The sequence below is a fragment of the Penicillium mononematosum genome (genome assembly GCF_028829835.1).
Source record: "Penicillium mononematosum strain IBT 11891 chromosome Unknown utg000002l:1.0-8112719.0:1.0-8118358.0, whole genome shotgun sequence".
Classification (NCBI taxonomy): Eukaryota; Fungi; Ascomycota; class Eurotiomycetes; order Eurotiales; family Aspergillaceae; genus Penicillium; species Penicillium mononematosum.
In genome coordinates, this window is record NW_026643272.1 from 6,486,620 (window position 1) to 6,508,619 (window position 22,000).

General features: G+C 49.9%; 5 protein-coding genes across 5 annotated transcripts; 4 read left to right on the top strand and 1 right to left on the bottom strand.

Annotated features, from left to right (window-relative positions):
• Window positions 1-349: 349 nt before the first annotated feature.
• Window positions 350-1,826, top strand: N7519_004249 (uncharacterized protein; the record flags this gene model as incomplete). The annotated part of the gene is made up of 4 exons (XM_057291025.1): window positions 350-594; window positions 656-741; window positions 1,043-1,240; window positions 1,639-1,826. The coding sequence occupies 4 exons, from the start codon at window positions 350-352 to the stop codon at window positions 1,824-1,826; spliced, it is 717 nt and encodes a 238-aa protein (XP_057152227.1).
• Window positions 1,827-2,923: 1,097 nt separating this feature from the next.
• Window positions 2,924-5,209, top strand: N7519_004250 (DUF3405 domain-containing protein; the record flags this gene model as incomplete). The annotated part of the gene is made up of 4 exons (XM_057291026.1): window positions 2,924-3,228; window positions 3,301-4,137; window positions 4,196-5,042; window positions 5,108-5,209. The coding sequence occupies 4 exons, from the start codon at window positions 2,924-2,926 to the stop codon at window positions 5,207-5,209; spliced, it is 2,091 nt and encodes a 696-aa protein (XP_057152228.1).
• A 483-nt stretch (window positions 5,210-5,692) lies between these two features.
• On the bottom strand, window positions 5,693-15,290 carry N7519_004251 (membrane morphogenesis protein VPS13; the record flags this gene model as incomplete). Its single annotated transcript, XM_057291027.1, has 3 exons — window positions 5,693-5,733; window positions 5,793-6,209; window positions 6,263-15,290. 3 exons carry the CDS (start codon window positions 15,288-15,290, stop codon window positions 5,693-5,695), a joined length of 9,486 nt encoding a protein of 3,161 aa, XP_057152229.1.
• A 1,074-nt stretch (window positions 15,291-16,364) lies between these two features.
• N7519_004252 (DUF3429 domain-containing protein) lies at window positions 16,365-17,471 on the top strand (the record flags this gene model as incomplete). Its single annotated transcript, XM_057291028.1, has 4 exons — window positions 16,365-16,580; window positions 16,646-16,693; window positions 16,754-16,978; window positions 17,049-17,471. 4 exons carry the CDS (start codon window positions 16,365-16,367, stop codon window positions 17,469-17,471), a joined length of 912 nt encoding a protein of 303 aa, XP_057152230.1.
• Window positions 17,472-19,616: 2,145 nt separating this feature from the next.
• N7519_004253 (glycerol kinase) lies at window positions 19,617-21,569 on the top strand (the record flags this gene model as incomplete). The annotated part of the gene is made up of 4 exons (XM_057291029.1): window positions 19,617-19,939; window positions 20,009-21,003; window positions 21,060-21,226; window positions 21,297-21,569. 4 exons carry the CDS (start codon window positions 19,617-19,619, stop codon window positions 21,567-21,569), a joined length of 1,758 nt encoding a protein of 585 aa, XP_057152231.1.
• Between the last annotated feature and the right edge of the window lie 431 nt (window positions 21,570-22,000).

Here is a 22,000-nt window from a genome sequence, read left to right on the forward strand (position 1 = left end):
TAATAAAATAACAATGTGATTAATGACCGTTCGTATATATTCCTCGGTCTCCCTAAAGCATGAGCTCTTCTGGTAGGGTGTGGCACCCGGTCACATCCCGTCTTGTCCCTTTAGTGACTCTGGCTTGCCAGAACGAGGCACCGTTCTTCCACTCCCAGATTTTTTGCTTACATGGGCCGTTGCGAAATTTCGACTCTTCCAGGGGCACAATCACCTGACTTGGTGATATTCTACATCACCCCTGGCGTCTCTTCACGACCAAAACATCTGTAAGACGCTCAAGTCTACACATATTCAGATTTATTTCGCTATTTCTTCCGTTTACAATTTGCCGCGACAGAGTTGTAACATGTTCTCGTCGCTTCTGCGATCTTTGCCCCAGCTAGGACGGAGATGGAATCCTCTTGACTTCTCCAACCCGAACTTCGTTCGGATACCCGAGAGGCAAAAGATTGAAGAGGAGACTCTCCCATATTATACTGCCTCGCAGTATTATCCAACTCGAATAGGAGAAGTCATCAAGGAGCGATACCAAGTCATCGGCAAATTGGGATTTGGATCTACATCAACTGCGTGGCTTGCGCGAGACATGAAGTGAGATTCCTCATGATCTTCAAGGATGGCTAATTGGAGATACTTATACACTTCATCATAGTGAACGACGTTATGTCATGCTCAAAATATTCGTCCAGGCTGCATCCATGGGCCAGCATGTGGATAACGAGGTTAATATGTACAGACGTATGGAGCAATCCCCAACCGCCCATCCTGGTCGCAACGTTATAAGAACGTTACTTGATACATTCTACATCGACGGGCCTCAAGACAAGCATTGATGCCTTGTGCACCCCCCGTTATGGGAGTGTGTTTTGGCTTTCTTACGCCGCAACCCAGTAGAGCGGCTACCATCGCCAGTCATCGCAGTCGTCCTTCATCGTCTCTTTTTAGCATTGGATTATCTTCATACAGAGTGTCAGATTGCACACACTGGTTGATAGACCATGTCTCGCCTACTTTCATTCGCTTATTATCTTTCAACCAGATATCAAGGCCGATAATATCATGTTCGGCATCAGGGATGATTCAGTCTTCACTGACTTCGAGGAGTCTGAACTTCAACACCCTGTGCCGAGGAAGGAGGTAGACAAAGACGGGAGAATAATCTACACGTCACAGGAACTCAAAGTACCCAAGCGACCCGGTGCCCCAGTTCTTTGCGATTTTGGTTCGGCCATGGTCGGTCAGTATCACTCGGTATTTGTTCAACCCATGATCTATCGAGCACCGGAAGTGATCCTGGGGATTCCTTGGACATATAGTGCAGATATATGAAATGTGGGATGCATGGTAAGATAAACGGCATGATTGTGATTCGAAATGGCTGACAGCTGTGTCTTAGATTTGGGACTTGTACGAGGGCGGTTCCTTGTTCACAGGTTTAGACCCCGAATCTGAGAGGTATCGGAGTCGAGCACATCTGGCCGAGATGATCAATCTTCTTGGTCCTCCGCCTTTCAGCCTTCTTACCCAAGGGGAGCTTAGAGACAGGTTCTTTTCAAGCGAAGGCAAGCAAGTTTCTTATTTTGCAATATCTAGTAACCCTTTTGGCATCTGAACCAACTGACTTGGTGATTCTAGGTGATTTTCTCGCTCCTGATTTATTGACCGATCAGATTCCGCTTGAGGAAAGGGAAACTACCCTCGAGGGGAGTGTGGAGAGAGAGGCTTTCTTGCGTTTCATGCGCAAAATGCTGCAGTGGGAACCTGGCAAACGTAGCTCCGCTAAGGAGCTGGCGGAGGATGAATGGATCCACAGCCATATGTAAATAGGCATCAGGGAATAAAATACTGCATGCTGCGATAAAAAACCATGTCTGTCTGACTCGTCCGCATGGGTCGATAGAGCTTAGGCCACACGCCAAACGAATAGTGGCAGGATGAGTAACTGTCTGCGTCGATCCATCGAAGGCCCCTACCAATGGCAATACTTCAGGAAGAGCAAGGAGAGAAAATAGCAAATGAGAAAAGGCAAGATGATAACGGCTGCCTCCATACTGCCCTTTCAACATACAGGACCGAGTATCAAAACATCGAATCTGTCATAGACAACACCAGTAGAGCTACGTTGGAGTTACATTGCATCGCAATGTAAAGCAACACACACAGAGAGAGGGAGACTAGAAAATTCAGTTCCAGATTAATTGTACGATCCCTATTACACAGCTTCTGTTGACTTCCTGCTACATGAATTTGCCCTACTACGCGGGACCATAAAATAATGTACATAATAGGTGAGTGATATGTTCATTCTGTGATAGGTACACCTGTACCATATATTGTTCCTTTGATAGAATTCAATACTTGTCTAATAGGGCTGATATCTGCTCCTCAAATGGGAAATTGTGGAACTTCTGCTACCATGCTGAACTCTTTTTCAAAGAAGTACGTTTAGCACAGCTGCGGGATAGGAAATCCTAGAAAATCCAGATCTAATACTATTAACAAAGCACTCGTATATCCGGCGTGTTACATGGTATGACAATCACACAGTAGAATAGCAGATTACTCCAGGCACTACCCAACATATAACTATTTCGGCTTGTGCAACTCCTGCCAATTTTCTGTCATATCTATCAGGTTGGATTCCAGAGTGTCATTACCCAAATGTTAGTCGGAGATGCAGTCAACACCGCGTAGTGATGACATCGTAGGCCCCTAAACCCTATCAAATGCTCCAGTCTCGTAGATATTACCGTTAAACAGATCCAGCCTTCTTCTCATATACGCTTGGTCTGTCCATATTATCTGATTGCTCACCCCTACACCTCTCTTTCGATCTTTATCACGCACACCACGCACATCCGGTGGCTTTTCAAAGCCAAAGAATGCCACCGTCCACCCGGTTACTTAACTGTCGCTCGCTATGAAATTTCTCACAAGAAATACGACGCAGTCTTCATTTTACACTAGGTCTTCTATCACCATATGGGATCGCCGGTGGACCTGGTTGCGCTGGTTGGGGTACTTTACCTGCCTGCTCACTGTTCTCCAGACTAGCTCATATCTCTTTGGATACCCGGAGACAAATATTATCCAGACTGTCTATGCTGCGTTACATCGTCCCGTCCTTCGGCCTGGTCAGTATCATGGGACCGTTGGTGTGTGGGACAAGGTAGCAGGCGACGACTCACCTGCGCCAGATGCGTTGGGCATAGCACATGATCGGAGGTCGGTACCTATTCTAAGTACCTTATGAGTGTACTTATATCAAGATTATGCTAAAAATAATCCTTATATTAGAGACAAGCGGTTCTATGAGGGCGGTACCTTAACCCTAACTAGTACCGAGTCTCCCGACGCCTCGCATCCAGTCCCACTTATCTACGATCCATACCCGGCATACAACAGCCGAGAATGGAGGAAGAAGTTTCATGGAAAGTTCCAGCCCTGCCTTGGCCCTAGGGGCCGTGACCTCAACCGCAGGTCTGCGGAAGATATGGTTCAAGTCTACAAGGGCCAACAAGCCGGGTTCCCAGCACCGCGATTCGGATCATACGAGGCATTGGATCTAGACGGGAACGTTTGCACCGACCGGTACTCCCGCTTTGGGGCATATGGGTATGACGATGTTGGCGAGGACGAGGTGCCGGGCTTCATGCGTCCTCCCGCGGTACCGTGGTGCGATGTTGATTGGCACATGTTGCAAAACCTCTGCCTGGAAAGGAACGCAGACAGGTACGAGTCGACTGAGACTATAAACTCTTCAAGTCAGAGTCCACTGGCTTTTGATCTTCCCCAGGATCCTCACAAATCATGGGAGCCGCCTGTGCGTGCTACAGGTGTGAAGCAGTACCAACCTCGCTCGGCTTTGCTGATTCGGGCGTGGCATGGGCTCAATTGGAAGCCTCACCATAGTGAATACCTTCGGGCATTGATTATGGAACTTTCCTTACATACTGGAGGAGAATATCAGATTTATCTCCTGTGTCATGTCAAGGAAAACGAGATGCCCATATTCTCTGATATCAAGACCATCAACCGGCTCCGGAATTTCATCCCCAAGGAATTCAGGAATATGGCTCTTTTCTTCAATAACAAACTCTTGGAAGCTTGGTATCCCAAGATAGAGGAACACAGGTGAATCAACCCTTGACCGACTGATGTTCAAGACACTCTTAACTAACAGCACTCACAGTCCCCAACTCCAACACCACCAACCTCTGCAAATCTTCTCCCAGCTGTATCCCCACTTCGACTACTATTGGCAACTAGAAATGGACGGTCGACACACAGGACACATCTACCACTTCCTAGACCGCGCCGTCTCATTCGCACGCCAACAACCCCGCAAATACCTCTGGGAACGCAACGCCTACTTCTACACCCCCGGCGCACACGGCAACTGGAGCGAATTCACACAAATGGTACACGAAAGCCTATCTGACCGATCCAACCGCACAATCTGGGGCCCAGTATCCGGCACCGGGATCAGACCACTGGGCCCAGACCCGCCAGTGCCATACCCGGAGCAAGACAACTACACCTGGGGCGTAGGCGAAGAAGCAGATTTCATAACGTTCCTGCCAATCTTCAACCCACAAGGTACGCAGTGGACATTCCCGGACAAGATCTGGAACTTCAGGAATGGGGCGGACACGCCGCGGCGAGCCGCGGTCATCACGATGGGCCGGTATTCCAAGCGTTTGCTCGATCTGATCCACCACGCGCAGGCGACGAAGGGCCTTGGTCTTGCGTCGGAGATGACGGGTGCATCGTGGGCTTTGTTCCATGGTCTCAAGGCTGTGTATGTTCCTCATCCTATCTATGCGGATGGACAGTGGACGCCGAAGGAACTGGCGCGTATCTACAACCCTGGTCCGCCGGAGAATGTTAATGGGGCTCCTGTCAGTATTTGGAACTTTGATCATAGGTTTGATCATATTATGTACCGGCTCTCGTATATGTTTACGACGCATAGCGCGGAGGATTTGTACAGACGTTGGCTGGGGTACAGGACTGCGGAGCATGAAGGTGGGAGAGTGGTGAGTACATTTTTTTTTCCTGCTGGTTTGGGATTAGGAACAATTTGCTGATTTCTCTGTTCTAGCTATCTGAGGATCGTTATGGTAGACATTGCTTCCCGTCTATGTTCCTTCATACGATCAAGAACACGGCTCAACAAATGGGGCCGGAGAGGGCTGTTCCTTGACCCGTATCCGTCTGAGATGGTTGGCTTGAGATTTCAGGTTTCTTTTGCTTGGAGTTGTCTGGCGTTGAGGTAGAAGGCACATATGATTTGCTTTGATGTCTGATTTAGAGGAATCTAAAGCCATTTGATATCATTCGAATTAAGCAATGGCCCATTGTTCCGGTTCTTGAATTAGGAAGAGATACATTGCAAAGGTAAGTCCATTCTAGAAGCTAAAATTGTCCGATTGAGCTCTATTAAACGAATCATGGAATTGCACAAAAACTAGACTGCCTGACGCAGTATACGGAAAGGAGAAGCAGTAGAAAGGCCACCAAAATGGGCCAGGACAAAATTAGGCAAATTATGTACGTGAATGGAACAAGCTGAGAAACCGAGAGCAATTTACCGTTCATATGCTCTGTGAATTTTGATAATCCCCGTCCCAAAAATGAAAGTAGTCCATCTCATGACATCATTAAGAACCCAGGGGCCTCTTCCTCTTTATCCCCTGGCATTATACTTCTCATTGAAAGCATTGACCGCTGGAAAAGGGGATCCGTTAGCATATGACACTATGTAGCATGATCTGGTGACCACTTACCAACAGCAATCTGTCTATACAGCCAGTTCCGTGAGCTTTCGTCTTGGACAGGAATGAACGGTCCATTGGCACCACCCTTGAGGGTGATACTCATTCCCGTGCGCTCCTTGGAGATGGTCTGAATATCCGTGAGACGGATATCCCACTCAGTAGACAGCTTCTTTGTGCGCACTAGCATGATACGTGCGTACGTCAACAAGACCAACATGTCTCGACCAGGAAGCTCAAGGTGGGCAATGTAGTCCTCATTGAAGTATTTGCCGTCGTCCGTGGTCTTCAGCCAAAACTGCCCGAGAGCTTCACGCTGCGAGTACGGGCGCACGATGCCGTCGGTGCCAATGAAGCGAGTGAGTCGAACACGATCGAGACCTTCAGCATCGAAAACGGTAGTGGTGTTGCGAACACCTTCTGCCAGATCTAGTAGGAAATCGTTAGTTATGATTACCAGGGAGAGAAATAGTTCGACTTACTGGAGGCAAGATCGAATGCACCGATTGCTGGCTTGGTAGCCAATCCAAGCACACCCTTTCCAACACCCTTGAAGAACCCTTGGATACCTTCTTTCTCGGCACCTTGCAGTGGATGACGTGCCAAGCCACCGATACCGCTTGCTAGACTAGTTGCAAATGCATTGCCACCAGCCGTGATTCCATACAGCGCATGCTTGGGGCGGTTGCGCACCTTGGACATCCGGCGCTGGGTTTGGAACTCCTTATCAAGGGTAGCTGCCGCGAGACCCTTGGACATACTTCCCGTGAGCTTGGCCATACTGTCCGAGAATCCGAAGACGGACTTCTTGACGAAGCTTGTGGCACCCTTTGCGATACCAATACCCAGCTCCTGAGGACGATCGGTCATGACCAGACCCTGATATGGCTCATAGAAGATGGCGGCAACACCAGAGCTGACGTTGTTGAACAAACCGACAGGGTTACCCAAGAAGTCGGCCGAACCGAGAATGATATGGATCTGGCGGAGGAATTCTTGAGTGTAGTGAGCACGGACATTGCCGACCAGGCTAGGGAAAGAGACACGGGCATTTTCGAGCATCAGAGCATTGAGTCGGACAGGTGCATCATTGACATTACCCATCGACATTGTCATGACGTTGACAAAGAACATCAACGGGTTGGAGGGCTGCATAGCATCTTCCACGTTGACGCGTTCGGTACGCATGAAAGAAATATCCATCTGCATGGGCTGAAGATGAAGGAGCTCGAAGTACACATCCTGACCATTGTCTGCCTGCTGGGGCTCTGGAATGTTGAGGTCTTCATCGCACAGTTTACCCTCTTGCTCCTCAGCCCACGAAGCACCTGGAATCTTGACAAAGTCAAGCATAGCAAAGACGAAGTCCTCATCCAGTTCGAGCGTCATTTGCTGCAATAGCAAGGTCGCGTACTTGATATAGAGAACACCGTACGAGTCGTCCTTGACCCGTGTAACCATTGCATGGAAGATCGGGTGTGCTTCCATCTCCTTACCAGTCTTCGGAACAACACTAGGGTAAAGCAAGATGGGGAAAATACCACCGTAGAGCTGGTTATCGATCTGGATCCACTTGATCGTTGTGTTCAGAGTCTGGTACAATCTCGACTCCCTGAACTTGATCTCAATCTCACGGAATGTGAGATACAGCAGCTCCTTCAGGTTCTGGTTGATCAATGAGATTCCAATGCCACCTAGGCGAAGTTGGGCCTTGAAGTTGACATCCGAATTCATTTCCTTGACCTCGAATCCAGTGCTCATGCCGGTCTGGGAGGATTGTCCTCTTTGTTGCTTGTACATACTCTTCGACGGCTTGAAATTGGACAGCACGAGAGTCTGGGTGGGACCATCGGCAGCTATGTTGATGTCAATGATCTTCTGGTATCCGCCAGGCTGCGAAGGTGGAATCCGCATTGGGATCAGGTTTCCTATCTCAGCAAGTTTGATATGACGCTCTTTGCCCTGACAGGTCAACACGAGCGACTTGTTCTTCGTCGCCGGGTAGTCCCATGCATACGGCATGATACTTCGCGCGGGAATTCGGTATCGGATCGGCCTCCAGCCGCTAGCCTGGTCGTCTTCATCATCATCTTCCACGTTGGGATTGGCTTGGTAGAAAATGAATTCCATATCGCTTTCATTGCGCATGGAGAAAGGCCAATTGCGAGACTCGACGCTGAAGTGCAAGAAAAGAGTTGCTCCTTCCAAGATGATATCAACCTTGATCAGCTTCTGCCGCTGATTCGCCTTGGCCAGTTTAACGTGCACAGTTCCCACATCTGCGATGTTGAACGGAGAAGACCATTGGTTGTTGACACCCGGGAAGCAGAGACACAGTTGCTTCTCTTGTACTTGACGAAGGAAATGAAGTGGTACCAACTGCCCGTTTTGGACCTGCAGCACGTTGGATGATCCTGGCTCGCGTACGAGAATATCTTCGTTGAGCTTGCTCTTTAGGATGAAACGTGGGGCCAGAGTGACCACCTTGGTCAGCTTATACTTGCCTTCGCCTTCGGCAACAGACACTCCGGAGTGGAACTCAGATCTGCCTTGGCGATCGGGGAAGACGACCTCAAAGGTACTGCCAATAGCCTCGAAACTCTGCGGCTTGCTCCATGCAGAATCGCTGACCTTCAGGATAGATCGGTTTCGTTGATCCTCATTGGCATAAGAGTACATGTACGGAAGTGCACGGCCCTCATCTCTCGTATCGGCTCTGAGTCCTTGACCAGCAGCATTTCTCGCAGACTGAAGGAATGCTTTGCTTTGAATGTCCATAGGAAGGCCAGTCTTGTTCAAGATAAGGTATGGGCTGTACACAGAAACCTTGAAAGCACCACCGCTGTTGGGGACGTTGAAGTAATGAAGTTGTAACTTCAGTTGAAGACCCCGGTCATCCTTAAGAGACAAGGTATGCTCTCTGCGGTAGTCTTGAGCATTGCCGTTGACGATAGCAAACTCGCTCTGGCGGAAGACCGTATCTTGAAGATCAATGCTGAGCAACAGTAAGTGGGACAGCTCCACAACATGGACCGGACTGACGCCGCCCTTCCTCAAGAAGTTCGTCCAATCCTTCTTAGTGTTCTTGTCGTAGATGCGGTACTTGAAATCGTAGGGCAACAGGTTCTGAATCTCCACGGGAGCGAAGATTCGGACTCTCATGTAGGGATACACGCCCGTAAGCGAATCTTTGCTATCAAACGTTGCGTTGACCTGGAAATAGAAAGGAGGGGACTGCTGTCCACTTTCGCTAACGCACTTGACAGTGCGTGTGGGTCGCTTGATGAGATCCTTCCAGAACAGTCGCTCATGCGACCAGTCATATCCGAAGCCTTGATCGGGACGAACAACGATAGAATGGAGATATGCTGATCCAACGGGAGCTGGTCGTGCATCGCCAGGCAAAATCTTCTCTATCTTCAACAGGTGGCCTTCTCCGGGGCTGAAAACGCCCAATTCCACGGGAATTTGGGTGTTGTTCTCGATAAGAAGCGGCGAACGGAATGTGATGTACTTGACATTATCAGGCCCCAGTTTGACTTCCACGAGTAGCCGATGAAGAACATTTTCTTGCTTCGGCTTCAGAGCGTAGATGGTCTCGCCCTCGCGCACGACAGGAATGCGACTGATACTATCGAAGCCACTGCCTTCCAATTTGACACCAACCACTCCACCGAGGCCTTCTGGTGTCAGCGTTTCACGGACAGCGGTGGAATCTTCAAATCGCCATGGTGATTCTTCGCCATCAGTAAGTTTTGCCGCTGGACCTTCCCCTCCTCCGCTGACATCGGCCCAAACTCTGAGGTCAAATCCAGTGTAGTTGCGGATTCTGTATGGGGCATCGGCGCCTCTTGGCTTGGAGAGGACATCCTGATCCGTAGAGAGGAACTGGAATGATTTGGATGCGAGCGCAATCGTGGCGGATGTTACGGTAAGCTCCATTGTCTTGTGCGAATACACATCGAAAGAGAAAACATCCGGGTTGATCTCCTTGGCCATGTGGAATCCCAGCTGCCAGGGCTCAATCAACGGCTCCCAGGCCGACTTCGAGAAGTTGTACACATTCAAGAATGTTTCGAAGTTGGTATCGGCATTCAGCGTTGATGACCAGTCGCGCACATCGACATTGAATTTCTTAACGCTCCAATCGAGCAAAGGTAGATCGTGTAGGTCACCAATAAGAATAACTCTAACCCCGTCAATCTTGGCAGACAGCTCTTCACGTTTGAGGACAACTGAACTTTGTGGCGCAGTTGACTTATCCAGGTTCCCAACTCCTTGACTCAGGCGACGGGCTCTCTTAGCAATAGTAGATGATGTCTTGCTGGCAGAACGCGCTCTGTTTGTTTTCGTGTCCGTGATTTTCTTCACCTCTCCGGTCTCAATCTGCGGGCCATTCCTCATTTCAGATGCCTTGTTGACAATCTGGATTGCCATCAGGATATCACGCAGAGACAAGCGAAGCACCAGAGGCTCAATGTGCACCTCAATGGAGGTCAAAGCAGAACCTTTATCCTGCGCTCGGCTATCAATGGACATTTCAAGTGTGAAATCATCCAGAATCCGGAGTCGAGATGTCTCAAATTTATCCATGCGGCAAAGGAACATGCCCACTTTTTGAATCTGTAGAGTCGACACATTTTGATGGGAGATGAGAACTTCCTTGGTACCAAGCACGATAGCTTCGGAGTGAGGAATGGCAGGGTTGGCTACCATGATCACTTGAGCGTCGACAAGGTTCACCCGGAATGATACGGTCATGCCCGCTCCTGTGGCATCGCCCGAAGAAGCCTCGGTTATAGCCTTGTCGGAGCTTCCAGTATCGGACCCTGATTCAGAGTCCTCGGGTGATTCGGTCTCATCCTCCACCGCCTCTACTGGTTCTTCGGAGGCAAATGCAGACTGGCTGAATGACTGCAAAGCAGACAGGTAATCCAAAGCAAACATAATACGAGGGCTGTCAATAGTCAGCATCGCAATGAGATGCTTCTCTGGTCCTCCAGACATGGAGATGCTAGCCATGAACTGCTGCTGGACATCGTTGTTGATCAAAGACATGATGTTTCTGAACTTATTCGAGTCTTGCTTGCGACTATCGCGGATGGAGAACGAATGAATGAGGAGCTCCGACTCCAATGAACCATCTGTCAGCATGCGCAGCTTGACTCGAGTGTCATTGAGAGAGAACTTGGACAAACTGGAGTCCTCTATGCTACCGACGGGCTGGTCGTCGTTTGCTAGGATGAGCTCCAAACCGACACTGTCGACCTTAAAGATCATATCAAGTCGTACCCAAGTTTCTTTGTTTTCGCTATTAGCGGGTGCTCCTCCCGGGCCATTTTGTGCCTGGACGGCCTTTGAGGTAGCCTCCCTCGTTGGTTCAGTCACCGACGAGGGCAAAGACTCCATGGCCTCGAGCTCTTGCTGTTCGGCATCTGTGGCAAACGCGCCCGGTATCGACTTTGACAGCTCTAGCAAGAACTTGAGTTGGCTCTGGGAGATGCGAAGGCCAATGGGAGATAGAGAACCCTCGATTTCCATGTCTGGGCGTGGGTTGTTTGCTTGATGCTCTAGATAGCAGATGCTAAAGTCCAGGTTCACCTTCTGGATCATTTCCAGCTCCTCGGATGTACCATCTTCGAAATGGAATTTGGAGGTAAGGCGAATATTGCGGACACCAGTGGAGATGACGTTGACAGCAGGGCTGTCCTTTGCTTCATCCATAGGGACAAATTCATTCTTGACATAGATTTCACCGAGATGAGCGGTGATTGTGTCTCGAGGGCGATCATTCATCATAATACGGGGGAAAACTACAATGGGTGTCTTCACAATAATGTCAAGCCGCACACGTGAAGCATTTTCCTGAAGCTGGTTGGCTTGGTTGGCAGCGGCTTGGCGAGCTGCATTGAAGATGGCTTGCATCTTTCCAAACTTGACGAGGAAGTTGATAATCTTCCGGTAGGGCTCCTCCAGGAAATTGATCTTGATTGAACCAGACCGTAGATAGACCTCGGAATCATAGCCGGGGTATGTGTCGCTCTCGGGGTCGAAGGTTTCGTACTTGAAGTCCGCGAAATTATCTCCTTCTATGGTCAGGAGTCGTCGGATATCAGAGTCCTCGGCTGCACCCAGGTTGACATCGTCGACCAAAGTCAGACTGCCTATCCGAGACTGAATGAGCATTGACTTGCCCACGAGGAAAATACCGACGTCGGCAGTGTTCAAACTCAAGGTAGCCAAGCGGACTCCATCATTGTTGAGAATGAGAGCAATACTCTTGAGATTAGCCTTGATGCGAATCTTCCCAGCTTGCTCGGGCTGTTCTTCCACAGTGGCTGTTCCTTCAATGGCCTTGTCTGTTTCTGGGTTGGGTTCAGTCGGTTGTTGAGGATTTGTGAATGTAAGGAGGATGAAGTCCAGAAGCGTGAGAAGTGTTTTCCTTGTCACGACAAGATTGATAGTCGAGACTGATATATCAAGGTTCATGGCAACCCCTTCGTAGGTTGACTCTAACTCAGGGGACTCGGGTTTGACCCGGACCATCTTCAGCTGGAACAGGTCCTTGTCTTCGTCGGCATCGAAGCCTTTAGAAGATATGATTCTCTTGAATTCAGGGACCGGATTCTCCTCAATGTGATCATCCACGCTCAAGGACTTCAGAATGACCTCGGCGACCATGTCATAGGGACGCATGTAGAAGTCCAGCGCAAATCCTTCAGCAACTAGTTCAACCAGCAACTGATCTCGTTGCGGGTCATGGGGGTCAGCACGGAAGAGTGAGCCACGGAGACGGCCAACAGTGAATTTGAATTCGAAGTCTCGACGATGGATATTGGCCGGTGTATCCACACTCTTCTTTGCCTGTTCGCTGTCCATTTCAACGTCATCCTCATCGTCGTCAACAACGGGAAGGTCACGTTGGACTGGTGGTTGGAAGGATGCTGATCTGGCTCTTGTGGCTATGGCTGCTTCTTCCTTGGCTGCTGCTGTGGCAGCTGGATCGGAGGCAGACTTTTCCGCGTCGAATTGCGGGATTGCAATATCAATCAATTTCATCAACCCCTTGTATTTGGTGTCTGACATTGATGCGTGAAGCTCTGGCAGATGACCGGAGATGCGTGTTCGAGTAAGCTGTGTTACGTTCGGTACGATACACATCTCCAGCGCAAAGTCAACATTGATCCGGTCGATGATGTGGAAATTCCTAGACTCGACATTGGTGTTGAGCTGTGCTTTGGTTGCTTCAACGCCAGGTCCGATGAGGACCTGAGTGGAGTCCAGTTTGATGAGGAACCGATCGTACAGCAGATGCTCTAGTTGCTTGTAATCTTCCTCCTCGTACTGTCGTTTCTGCTTGGACTGAAGATCTCGCATCGCTTGGCGATCGACCAGCTCGCTGTTGACACTGGCATGACCGGCATCGACAATCAAGCAAAGTGAACTTGGTTGTGTGATACTTTCTGGGACAATAATCAAGGGCGCGTGGATATCGAATTGCGCATCAACCTTCTTGTGCTCTTGCAAAGCAAACTCAAGACCGGCTCGGGTTTGCTGCCGCAATCCTTCAACAGTGGCACCTGCGGTGTCCAAGAGAGCACCAATCGACTCCATGTGTCGCTCGGGTGGCTCAAAGAACTGGACAATTCCCACGAGGAATCGAGGATTGTAAATGACCTCAATACTCTTCAACTTGACCTTCACCGCTGTATCTGCATCGCTTTCGAGCGGGTTCTTCTCCAGCTGCAGATGGAACAAACTATCCTCATCCTGAAGATCGTCTGCGCTGGTTTGGGAGGCAAGGTCATCATCATCCTCGCCTAGCTCTTGAACCTTGCTAGGTTCAGGGGGAGAATCCTTGACCTTGACGATCTGGGGATAAAGAGTCCCGGCAGTGGTGCCATCATACATCTTCAGACCTCCAAGGTCAAGATCAAGGAGATAGGAATCAGGGCGTTGAAGTGCCTTAGCTCGGAAATTGTCAAACACTAGTTTCATGACCTCATTGGCGGATCCGTGAGGGTCCTGGATGAGAGTGAAGCTACCAGCCCGAAGACTCCAGTTGACCTGGAGTTTAACCCATTCCCGGGGCACATCCACACTCTCTGCGATGGCTTTCTTTTCGTCCCAGTCGATAGCGTTATACAGCTCTTGTCGCTGTTCTTCGGTCATGGCGGTCTCCTCAGATTCCTCTTTCTTGGAGCCCCAGAGCCAAGCGGACCATGATTGTTGTTCTGCGGGCTTTTTGACCCCGACATTTTCCTTTCGTAGCTGGTTCCTTGCAAGGGAGCGCCAGAATCGGATATCCTCATAACTTAGTTTTGCTTCCAATCTCTGTATCTCCTTGGTTTCTTCGGGCGTGAGGGCTTCTTCCTTCTTCGTTTTCTTGAACAAGGCAATGTACGCGATGCGGTCATCTCTGCGCTCCTTGATATAGTCCCAGGTCCAGCGTCTGTTGCGTTCGTGGATTTTGCTAAGAACGGCTTCTCCTGCGAACCTCATCCATGCCCGGGGATCTTCCTTTGGTGAGGCCTTAGGCTGCATTTTCTTATATTCCTGATGGCGAATGAAATAGTGGAACAGATCCACCAGCATCAACGCGTCGCGATATTGTTTGTCATCAAGAACGAACCCGAGCTCGTCGAAGAGCAACCGTGCTTTGATTGCGGGTCGATCATATGTGCCTGACTTGTCCATCTCCAGCCCAGCACGACCACTGACGGGGCGCAACATGAATTGGTTTCCTTCGTCGGCATCAATCGCAGTTCTCAGTTTTTCCATCAGCTCAGCACGGCCGATTCCCTGGGCTTCTGCGCCGATATCAGATCCTCGTCCTGTTCCGAGTAGAGTGGCATCTGTATTCCAATAAGCCGAGAGAGCACCGAGGACGGCCAGTTTATGTGTGACACTGGAGTCGGATTGAATGAAAGTGGGGTTCCATTCCCCGTCTGTGCTGACGGCACTCAATTCCTTGAGTGTCACGCCGACAGCAAACGGATGCCCAGGTGATGCAATAGAGTCTTCGTAGCGGAAATGCACATTCTTGATGGAAATCTGTAGGTTGTCCACCACGGCCGTGATCATGCTCTGCGTGAAGCTTTGGTTCCGGCGCTGTTCCTCTTGACTCATGCCTTCCGCGTTGCGCTCGCGTAGAATCTCGGCGCTTTCAATTCGTTCCATCTTCAGCACATTCGCTCTCCTTTCTTCCTCCTCCGGATCGTAATCCGCATCTTCTCTGGGTGCCGCGAGCAGGAAGACATCTTCAATGTCGACTTTCACCGGTTTGCCTCGTAAATTTGACCATGGGATGGATAGTGTAAGCTCTCCGAGGTGGCCTTCGACGACGTTGAGAGGGAGGCGTAGCTGATCGAGCGCTTCGCGGCGCAGTTCAAGATTCCGTAGCTTGACGTCGCCTGACCAGATTCCGATGTTGAGCTGGGTCGCATCGAAGTTTTTGACGTAGATTCCCAGGAACCGGTTAAGTAGGTTAGCAACCACTCCCTCCAACATCGTGGCGGCGTGCAGCCGTTGACCGGGCCTGGTGGTTGGGCTCTATGGCCAGGGCTGATGTCGGTGGCTTGAGGTTTGATGATAGTCTGTAATTGAAAGCAGTTGGCAAGTCAGCGGCAATCCAAATGAAAGTAAAGAGCGAAACTTCTTCATTGAATGGGCTCTTACGCAGTATAAGTGCTGCTTTCAAGAACCCTGGGTAATAGGGGACATCCAAGCCATCCAACTGAGCGGGATGGGAGCGCGCGATACCGAGGTGGAACTTTTCCCCTCCAAGCAGAGCGGAAAACGGTTAAGATGACTAGGTGTCCGATTAAGGGAGTAAGGAAATCACAAGCGCTAAATTGAGACAGAATGGTGTTGGGGTATTCAGGCCCAACATTGAAGTTAATGACCCTGATTGCGTGGATCAAGAGAGGTGATATCTGTTACGCAAGTTGTATGATGGGAGGTACTCGGTACGAACGGGGGTACAGCTTCATACGCCAGGGCGGGTACCATTCCCGCCTACCACCAAAGTATTTCAAATGTACAGTGTACCCGCGCTACAATACACTTGGCACTACGTGAGTAGTTGGGGGCCAGTGGTAAGTATTTTGGTTGTTTTCGTTATCAAGGCCGATTAAGCACGAGGCAATGGCAATATACTGTATTGTACTGGTACACAGTTGTTTACCCCAGGAGTGACGTAGGCAACTTGGTTAGGGCAGCAGCCCCCAAACTGAAGTTCAAGGGCCTGAGGCAACAATAATTGCAGCCTGAGGCCAAAATACCTGCATCGAGCTACAATTTGCAGTTCGGGTCGCTGCGGTCCGCCCGAAAGCAGACCACACCTCATCACTCGGTCACTTCATTTCTGGATATTCTTATTTGTTCCCTCCCGGAAAGCCCACGCCGTCGACTTTGTGCTCAAGTCATTTTCCGGGTGTATACCCTTAATCTCCACTCTTCTACTTCTGTCCAGCTTTTTCAAGGCCAATTGGGTGAGTTGACACTGCTGTCCGGCCATACCCGAGGCTTTTCTCTTCCGAATTGCTAACCCGACGACAACGAAAAGCTGTATACTCCCCCGCCATGTACCGCAACGCCGCTGCCCGCTCTGCGCTTCGCGCTTTCTCGAGCTCCAATGCCTCCGTGGCTCGCTCCGCTCTGGGCAACCAGATCTGCAAGGCCCAGATGACCTCGTCGGCCCGCACTCTGCTCCGTCCCTCCACCTCGCCGAGCTTCGCGCTCGCCGCTCACAAGCCTGTTACCACCGCTCTTGTGCGCTACTCGTCTTCTTCGGCCAAGGTAAGAGACGGCACGTGGTTTGTGATTGCGCAAAGGCACTCAATGGCTAATTGCCGGTACGATAGCACGATGAGGATGATATTGATGTTATGGCGGGTATGAAGTCCGAGGCGGTACGTATTTCCATTCGCTTGTGAGGCTCTGCATATGCTAATTGCCCATCACCAATATAGAAAGTTATCAAGGAGACTTTCAGCCTGAGCGGAGTCCCCAAGGAGGCCATGTACCTCGGAATGGCTGGTGTCGTCCCCTACCTGGCCACCTCTATGCAGACCGTCTTCCTCTCCTACGAGATCAACCGTGCCGCCTCTCTCGGTGAGGGTCTGATCTTCTCCGGCCAGAGTGCTGAGCTGATGCTGCACATGCTCGAGCCCATCCAGATCGGCTACGGTGCCGTTGTGAGTAGTCCCGAGTCTAGTCTCTTTGAGTAATCAGTTACCGGGTTTGCTAATCGCCGTTTACGGTTAGATCCTTTCTTTCCTCGGTGCCATCCACTGGGGTCTTGAGTGGGCTGGCTACGGCGGCAAGTTCGGTTACCGCCGCTACGCCGCCGGCGTGATCGCTCCCGCTGTGGCCTGGCCTACTCTGATGTTCCCCGTCGAGTACGCTCTGATCAGCCAGTTCCTCGCTTTCACCTTCCTGTACTACAACGATGCCCGTGCTGCTGCCGCTGGCCGCGCTCCCCACTGGTACGGCATGTACCGTTTCGTGCTGACCTTCGTCGTCGGTGCCTCCATCGTGGCTACCCTGATCGGCCGTGAGCAGATCCAGCAGACCGTTACCTCCGAGCACAGCATCAAGGACAAGATCAACGCTCTGATCTTCCTGCAGAAGAAGGAGAAGGAGGAGGCTGAGGCTCGCCGTCGCAGCGAGATCGAGGATTCCGAGTAAATTTTGCCTTTTGACAAGGCGGCGTCAACCCCCCGAGACTAATCTCGATGTTTGCATTACCCGTGATTTCCTGTAGAATATACGCAGAACGCACTAGGGCGGCCACTTAAATTTTCCTTTGTTTAATTGAGGTGTCAATAGTTGGAGACACCAAAAGTGTTCTCGTCCAAGTAACAATGTTTTTTTGAGTGAAAGAATTTACCAATTGAGTATTGAGTGGGGAGTAGATATAAGCGCTACGGATGTTACAAGGGTATATCCAAGGATGTATGCCTCCCGCATTAAATTTCTTTTTTTTTTCTTCCTCCTTTTTTTTGGCGCGAAACACGGATAAAAAAAAGCCACGCGCTTAGCATCAAATCTGATTTAGAGCTGCAAGATTAGGTACCTAAGATATAGCTATATCCATACATAGACCTCCGTGGCTACGGAGTTAAGGGGCGCAATTGGTAATCGGCATCTTGGTCACACGGGTTGCCGCAGATCGGAGTTGATCCAAAGGGGGAATTATAAAGGGCGGGTCGATCACAGAGGTGTCACGGGGTGCCGAAAATATCGACTAGAGATCTAACTATGGAAGGAACTAGCTGAAATAGTGAATATTATGGGAAGAAAAAGAGGGTACTTTGTTCCTTTTGTGCAAGTCGCATCGAATTTCATTGCTTGAAAACGGTTCCCAGGGAAGGTCAAGCGAGACCTGCATGCGAGGTACGGAGTACACATAGTAACGCCCGATAACAGGAAACATGCTGGAATCCACCTTGATCGGCCTTTTCTTTTCTTTTTGCTTATTTTTTGTTCCTTTTTCCGTCTGTGTCCCTGGCAGGTTTGACAAGACCCTCTCCACGCCTTGAGATAATGGCCTCTTATAGGGCAATTAAGCCGGTTAATAAGACCGGTTCTCCAGGAATGAACCTGGTACTGGAGACGTCATCCGGGGGTTTATGTATAATTATGTTGTACCTAGGTAGGTATATAAGTAGGGAGGAGTAGGGATTTAACTATTCTCTAGGATAAATGCCAATGTGCCAACAAGGATCTTGATCAATAAGAATGAGACCCGGGAAGTAGGGAGTCAAGATCATAGGCAGTTCCCCGGAGGAGGGGTTGATGTGCTCGAATGTTCTTGGCCTCGACTAGAGCCCGTTCTCCAGGAATGGGGAATCCCCATTTTCCTTATTTCTTTCCCCCCCCCTTCTTCTTTCCCCTATAGGCTATATAAATCAATAATTCTTCCATGGGATTTTCTCCATGAATAGGAATCCAACTAATCTGCAAAGAATGTCGACTAATAAAAAAAGGGGGGGTTCTAGAACGACTAAAGGGACCGCAGGGGAAAAATGGACCGTGTCATGTGTACGATCGACGGGGCTTGTGGAGTGCCCAGGCTTGGAGAGATGGGGTTGAGTGGGAGATGGTCTATATATAAGGATAAATAGGGTATTAGGGATGGGTATATATAGGATATAGGAAGCATTATAGAAAGGTGTTAATAGTATGAAGATATCCAAGGTAACATTCATATCAAGTCTAGAAACAGCTTTAATAGCGTACCTAGATATAATATAATAAGATAATATATCCTATAAATCCTATAAAATCCTATAAAGAGCAAATAGTGGGGGAGGTGACGAGGTCTTCTGATCAGAAAAAAATCCGAACCGGATTTCTCATTTCTTTTTCCCCCCCACCTTGCCCAGGTGGGCTTATTCCCTAAGAGTCCACCCCTTTGGATAAAAGAGGAGGGCCCTGGTTCTAATTCTGTGATTCTTGTTTTCTTGTTTTCTCCCGATTCTTCTACTCTACCTTATACTCTATACTCTTATTCTCTTATCCTCTATACATACCTCGACTACGACACCTCTCTCTATTCGAACAATTTCACTTTTTCACCTTTTCACCTTTTTACCGTTTTTCTATTTTATACCGAACATTGAAGTGACTAAAGTGACTACCACCTACTTTTTATACCTTGGTCACTTCTCTGATACGTCACGCTCCACTTTTCTGCGGGAGCTGGTCCCCGTATCCCAACACCGCCACCTCGTAGTTCTCTCCGTCATTCCCCCCTCTTTAAATCTTGGACAGTAAAATCGGTCTCTCTCTCTTAATATCTCTTTTTTTCTTTTTCACACATTCTGGAAGATGCGGAACCCTTTCGATTTGGACTTTGAGAGCGTTGATGGAGATTCCGAACCCGCCCAGGATTTCGAGCTCCCCGAACAACATGTGCACCAGCATGTGGAGGAAAAACAACGGGAGCAACTGAATCTCAATTATCGTCCAAAGCAGAGAGACGATGGAGATGTTTCGTTGCTACAGGATGAGCCCGAGGATGAAATGAAGAGTCGATTCATTGGTACCATTGACCAGGGTACAACGAGTACACGATTCATCATCTTCGACTGCACCGGTGTTCCTATCGCCAAATACCAAACTGAATTCCAGCAGATTCATGAACATCCAGGGTAGGTGTTCAGACCCCCTTGCAATTCCCCCTCCCCGACTCGATATTAACGTGCCCCGCACCCCCGCAGATGGCACGAACAGGACCCTTACGAATTGGTTGAGTCGGTTTATATCTGTATCGAAGAGGCCATGAAATCCTTCCTTGCCCTCGGCTACACCACATCCGACATCGAAGCCATTGGCATCACCAGTCAAAGAGAAACCGCCTTGGTCTGGGACTGGGAGACCGGCGAGCCCCTGCACAACGCAATCACGTGGACCGATACTCGTACCGTCAACCTGGTACGGGAATTAAAGGAAAAGCCCGGCGCCGATGAACTCCGTAACATTTGTGGTCTACCCCTCTCCACATACCCCTCATCCGTCACGCTACGATGGATGCTCGACCATCTGCCCGATGTCAAGTCGGCCTATGATGATGGTCGCGCTGCATTTGGAACCGTCGATAGCTGGCTCATCTACAACCTCAACGGTGGTCCTCAGAACAAGCGCCTGGTTACCGATGTTACCAATGCCTCACGAACGATGTTCATGAACCTCGAAACCCTCCAATACGACGATCGCCTCTTGAAGTTCTTTGATATTGACCGAAACAAGATCCGTCTGCCTGAGATTCTTCCCTCGGCTGATCCCGAGGGTTTCGGTAAAATGGCCGAAGGGCCGCTGGAGGGTGTTCCCATCACCAGCTGTCTGGGTGACCAGGCATCAGCCTTGGTCGGCCACTGCGCCTTTTCTCCGGGAATGGCGAAGAACACTTATGGCACCGGATGCTTCCTTCTTTACAACGTGGGTGAGAAGCCGGTTATCTCGAAACATGGTCTCTTGGGCACCGTGGGATTCCAATTAGGGCGAGATCGTAAGCCTGTCTACGCACTGGAAGGCAGTGTGGCCGTGGCGGGCAGTGGTGTCTCTTTCCTAATGAATAACCTCGGCTTTTTCCGCGACTCGCGGAAGGTCAGCGATTTGGCCGCCAGTGTGCCGGATAACGGAGGCTGCATTTTCGTCACTGCGTTCAGTGGTCTCTTTGCTCCCTACTGGATCGATGATGCCCAGGGAACTATTTGTAAGTCTCGAACACGGTGCTTCGTCTCGCACAATGTTGTCGCTAACGTTCACCAGGGGGAATCACCGCCCACACACAAAAAGGACACATTGCCCGTGCAACCATGGAAGCGGCCTGCTTCCAAACGAAAGCTATCCTCGACGCCATGGCAATGGACAGCGGCAAGGGCCTGACAGAACTGGCTGTGGACGGCGGCATGAGTAACTCCGACGTTTGCATGCAGGTGCGTTTCAAAAGTTTCTCTCTTGAAATCAATCCTCAGACCACACCACTAACTGCTATTCTCGTTTCAGACCCAAGCCGATATCATTCAAATCCCCGTCGAACGACCCTCAATGCACGAAACCACCGCCCTCGGCGCCGCAATCGCCGCCGGCTTCGCTATCGACATCTGGAAGGATTTCTCCGAACTGAAGCATATGAACCGCGCCAACCGAGCCTCATTCACCCCCGCGATGTCCGTCAAAGCCAGCGCCCGCATGTATAAAAAGTGGTCCAAGGCCGTGGAGATGTCGCGCGGCTGGATGGCCGACGAGGACAGAGAGGAACACCATGACGACGAATAAACAACTTTATTACATATTCCTTTGAGATGACCCCAATACCGTCATCGACCCCGCGGCCCAGTTTGTGCGTCTCACACCATGCACGATACATACACGCGCAAGGAGAGAGATTTGAGAGGAGGGTTATACATGAAGATCATATCAACCGGATATCGCACGTATCCTCTCTTGGAGATACCCGGATTGTTTCATTTTTCTTTTCCGGGGGGGACATTTGGACAACCTCGAGTTTTCCCATTTATACATATTTAGAGAATTTCCGACTAGAAAGTCCGTCCTAATAGGCGTTCGCCACGCCCATGTCCCCCTTCATCATGACCGTTATGACGGGAGTCGTTTGTTGCAGAAGATGAGCTGGGGTTTGACCCTTTTTTTTCCTCCATTTTGCCGTTGGCCTGTTTCTCTCTGGAACAAGCTCAACTTGGCACTGT